General features: G+C 49.5%; 1 protein-coding gene across 1 annotated transcript; it reads right to left on the reverse strand.

Annotated features, from left to right (window-relative positions):
• Window positions 1-831: 831 nt before the first annotated feature.
• LOC149373333 (uncharacterized) lies at window positions 832-3,483 on the reverse strand. The gene has a single exon (XM_089597464.1). It carries the CDS (start codon window positions 3,481-3,483, stop codon window positions 832-834), a length of 2,652 nt encoding a protein of 883 aa, XP_089453590.1.
• Window positions 3,484-4,342: the final 859 nt, after the last annotated feature.

Below are 4,342 nucleotides of genomic sequence, written 5' to 3' on the forward strand. Positions count from 1 at the left end.
TTGACAGGTCACTGCACAGGTGTCGTTGCACGAGATTGGCCCGTTGATGGTCGATGGGCATGCGCCAAGGCGACCGATCAATCAGCTGGCCCAGTAGTAAGGTTTATGGGCGGGGCGGCGGGGGGAAGGCGAGTGGAGTCCTAACCTCCTATGCTTTCGTTGCAGATTCTTCCGTTGCAGATTTTTCTTAAAGGAGGGCCTGTAGTTCTCAGATCTCACGAGAGCCTACCGGGGAGCAAATCTGCAACTAACAAGAACAGGGCACAGCAGTAAAATTGCAAAAGACACCAACCTGCGGGAGCACGCCAAAAGCACGACCAGACAGGACTCACCAGAGAGAGAGAGAGAGAGAGAGAGAGAGAGAGAGAGAGAGAGAGAGAGAGAAAGAACCCGGTTACGGGAAGTCGCAGGTGCATGCTCGGGAGTGCCGAATCTTGGGGGTGTTCGCGCGTTTCCGCTCTAGGTGTGTAGAAAAAGAGAAGGTTGAAGGTTGAAGGTTGAAGGTTTTTATTTATGACCTTAGGGTAAAACCCTATCAGGATTGTACAAATGTTAACGAAAAGCATGATGCAGTAAAAAATACAAGTTCGGCAAATCAAACAAAGATAAGGTCAAAAAAGCGGGTCTTATAGACTAAACTGTAAAAATAAACAAGAAATAAAGTAATACTAAGTTCACAAGATATCGTATAAGCAGCTTAGAGGTACCCACACGGTAACAGCGGTGCTAAGACTAAGTCAGGTTTGAGAGGGGGGTAAATATTATCATATTCATATCGAATTTGCCACGGGAAAGGGTATATGGTGAGGGAAGAGAAAAACATGATAACTATTAAACAGTAGGCAGACCCTCCTCCACGACTCGGACCTCCCAGTCGTGTATATCGAACTCCAACAGCCTATCAAAAAGTAAAGTCCTGGAAGCAGTGAGCGACAAATCAAAGGAAAAGGGCGCAAACAAATTCAGCAGGTATGATGCCTGTACATGAAATGAATCTCTGAGTGCCTGTGTGCGCTGGTTCGGTATTTGCAAGGGGGGCAAAGCTCGACGGGCAGGCACTCGGGCTAACGGACGATACTCAGTTAGCGAAAAAAGCAAGAACAGGTAGTCAGGGCATTGATGTTTGATGGTTTTGAACGCAAGTAGGCCCATAAAAAGTTGTCGCCTTCTAGCCATCGATAGCCATTGAAGTTTGAGCCTATGCGGGGTAACGTGCGCTCTTCTAGGGAGACCACCAACAACAAAGCGCACACAGGCATTGAGCGCTCTCTGGAGCTTTAAGTTCCTCGTTGCGTCTAGAACTGTATACACCGCGCAGGCATAATCAAGGTGAGGAAACACCAGGCTTTCAACCAACAGCTTACGAACGGGAGGGGTCAATGCATGCCTATAGAATTTGAGGGACCTAAGGGCAAAGTGAACGCGCTGTACAACTCCATTAACATATGCTGTCCAGTTCAAAGTGGGAGAGATAAGTATCCCAAGGTTTTTGACACTTTCAGAAAACGGGACAAGTGCAGGGCCAATTCTAACCCATGGAAGGTCAGCCAGATCAAACCGCGACATATATATCTGGCTACCCAGCAGCATCACTTTGGTCTTCCTAGTATTAAGGACAAGGCCATTCTCCTCCGACCAGTTGATAACCGCAGACCCATCCTCCAACGACAGTGCAACACCCCCCTCCAGGTCAGCCGGAAAACAGTGTAGGTAGATTTGGATGTCGTCCGCGTAAATCATGTGGGAGCAGTGTTTGAGCACACGTGGCAGATCATTAATAAAAAGCGCAAACAACAGAGGTCCCAACACACTCTTTTGCGGAACACCAGCCTCAACCGGTCTAAATTCAGATAAAGCACGACCCTCGGCACCGACCGCCTGAACCCGGCCTGACAGATAGGACCTAATAAGCGCAATTGCAAGATCATCAAAGCCCAATCTGTGAAGTTTTTGCAGCAATTTGTCATGAGGCACAAGTTCGAAGGCCCTCGAGAAGTCAAACAGGACTAACAGGGTCACTTTACGTTGATCAATGGCTATCCTTATATCGTCCGTGACCCTAAGCAAAGCAGTCTGTGTACTGTGTCCGCTTCTAAACCCAGCTTGTCGTGGGTCCAAAAGACCATGTCTGTGCAAGTGCCGGACAATCTGCTGGTGGAGGATCCGTTCGAAAACCTTTGACAGCGCTAGAAAAAGGGCAATCGGTCTGGTGTCCGCCAGCGAAAGAGGAGCTCTAATCTTGGCCAACGGAGAAAGTAGAGGACGTCTCCAAGGCAACGGAAAATGGCATGCATCGATACATGCATTGAAGAACCTAGCAAGGGTAACAGAAAGCAGGGGAGCAGCAAGTTTAACCATCCTGGGCGACAAACCATAGAGATCAAGAGCAGAAGAAGAAGAGCGCAACAGTGCAGTACGCACCTCAAAAGCCGTCGTGTGACTAAATGAGAATCTACTCCATGGAGGTTGAGGCAGCGGAAGAAAAGGTACCGGTGTGATGGGCCTATCAGACGCGGGGGTGATGATCGCTCTGGTGCGGGCAGCGTAGGCATCATTGAGCTCATCGGGGTTGAACAGGTCGAGCGAGGACGGCAACTGCTGAGATGAAAGACCAAGTCCTCTAAATGCACGCCACTTTGCTCTCGCGTCCGGTGCACGATCAATCACCAGCGCAATGTGCCTATTCTTGGCTGTGCAGATTGCATTGGAAGCACGTGCCTGCAACCTCCTAAATTCCGCCACATCCTCAGGGCGTCCCATCCAGCGGGCCCGACGATCACGGAACAAGCGTCTTATTTCACTCGTCATCCAAGGTTTCCTTTTAGTGGAGAGATGTAACTCAGTAAGCGGTGAGATCTCATCGAAGGCACAGAGTATTTGCGAGGAGAGCCGCGACGCAAAAGTGTCAATATCGTCTGCCTGACAAGCGCTGCCATCCACGGGACAAAGGACGCTAAGCGAACGTTCAAGAGCGCTACACAGCACGGTTGGATTGATACGCCCCAGGTCCCTAATTCTAATGGTCTTTGTAGCCCGCCTACCGCCAACCTTGAGCACCAATTTTATCCACTCGTGTCCCGTAATAAATGGCGAAACTGACTTGTTATAGGAGACTATGTGCGAAGAATCAGCAACCACGAATACGTCAAGCCATGTGTGGGACGGCGGGTCTCTCCATAGTACATGATGAGTAGGCTCCGAAGGTACCAGGCACAATGCAAGCTCGGATAATCTGTCACGAAAGAATTTGGACGCGTCGGTAACAGTACAGAAATCAATATTAAAGTCCCCGGTTATGATCACTTGGTCAAAAGAAGGGGCATGCTCAGCGAGGGTGTCAAAACAAAGCAGCGGAAAGGAGGCCGCGGGTCTCCGGTAGACCACAGCAAGAAGTATTGAGTAATTCTGTATCTGAAGTGAGAGCAAAATGAATTCCGGAGTATTATCAAAGAGAGGATCGGACTGTGCAACCAATGTAAACATGTATTGTTTTTTAATATAAGCACCGACCCCACCCCCACCGCCACCCTCTTTGATGCGGTCCAACCTGATAAAGTTATAGCCTTGTATTGCGATAATGGAGTCAACATCGGTAGGTAGAAGGAATGTCTCAGTCACCGCAAGCACATCAACATCTGCATCTATTGCGAGGGCTTCTACCAGATGAAAGTGAGTTTTGAGGCGTTCGACATTGAAATGAAGAATAACAAGGTTGGAAGTGCGAGCGGAGACAGGGGGGGGGGCAATAGAGGAGGAGGGGCAAGCCCGATAGCACGCCAAATGGGGTGAGATTCCCTATAGAGGCGCAGTGTCCCGGTTCAAAGCTGCCAGCTCTTGAAGAGAGCGGACAGGTACCGGCGCAGCACCCTGAGTTGGTCTAAGATAAACTGTGTAGTTCTTAACATATGCTGGCCGCAGTTTGAGGGCGTGTTGCTCAGCTCTTGCACGTGAAAGCAGTTGATGAATTTCCTTAGGCCAGAGAGCACGGCAGTACAATTTGGTGAGCGCACCCACACCGAAGATACTCTGAGCAGAAAGGTCTTTCAACTTCATTGAATGCTGCACGTCCACATCACGAGCTGAAGCTGAACTCAGCTCAACAACCATGCCTTTTGATGCGACAGCAGCCGCAGGCCGAGAGGACCCGGTACGATCAGGTGTGGTCCATGGGCGTGTACGAAGAACAAATCTACTGTAGTTTACGAGACCCATGGCTGTAAAAACTTTATCGGCAGCCTCAAGGTCTGTTAGCTCGACTTGAGTGGGTATGCCCAACAGTAAGACCTCATGCGAATCACTCGAAGCGATGTTGAGCCTATGAACAGTGGTTTCTAAAGCTGCA

The sequence above is a fragment of the Copidosoma floridanum genome, unplaced genomic scaffold (assembly GCF_036245765.1).
Source record: "Copidosoma floridanum isolate Cflo_tuat_1 unplaced genomic scaffold, Cflo_Japanese_pri ptg000032l, whole genome shotgun sequence".
Taxonomy (NCBI): domain Eukaryota; kingdom Metazoa; phylum Arthropoda; class Insecta; order Hymenoptera; family Encyrtidae; genus Copidosoma; species Copidosoma floridanum.